At 72.5% G+C, this 233-nt stretch overlaps 1 protein-coding gene across 1 annotated transcript in view; it reads right to left on the bottom strand.

Annotated features, from left to right (window-relative positions):
- Positions 1–227, bottom strand: part of APPL1 (adaptor protein, phosphotyrosine interaction, PH domain and leucine zipper containing 1) — a 25,528-nt gene extending 25,301 nt beyond the window's left edge. Inside the window, exon 1 of the mRNA XM_010292229.1 lies at positions 171–227. Coding sequence (XP_010290531.1) covers positions 171–224 — 54 coding nt within the window. The 5' untranslated portion in view covers positions 225–227. The remainder of the gene's footprint in view (positions 1–170) is intronic.
- Between the last annotated feature and the right edge of the window lie 6 nt (positions 228–233).

Raw genomic sequence — 233 nt, 5'->3', positions numbered from 1 at the left:
CCGCGGCGGGGGGGGGTGCTCCCTCCTTCCCGGCCGCCGCCGAGGCTCTCCGACGTCTCCCCGAGGGAATACGAGGGGAGGGAGCGAGAGGAGAGCAGCGCTAGGCCCGGCGCCCACGGGTTGGGCCCGATCCGGCCTCCACCCACCAGGCTGCATCTTGCCTCTCTTACCTGGGGGCTGTCTTCCAGCGTCTCCTCGATGGGGAGCTTGTCGATGCCGGGCATGGCGGCCGC

This window comes from Phaethon lepturus, unplaced genomic scaffold (genome assembly GCF_000687285.1).
Source record: "Phaethon lepturus isolate BGI_N335 unplaced genomic scaffold, ASM68728v1 scaffold13748, whole genome shotgun sequence".
Lineage (NCBI taxonomy): Eukaryota > Metazoa > Chordata > Aves > Phaethontiformes > Phaethontidae > Phaethon > Phaethon lepturus.
This window is presented reverse-complemented; position numbering and strand designations above follow the sequence as displayed.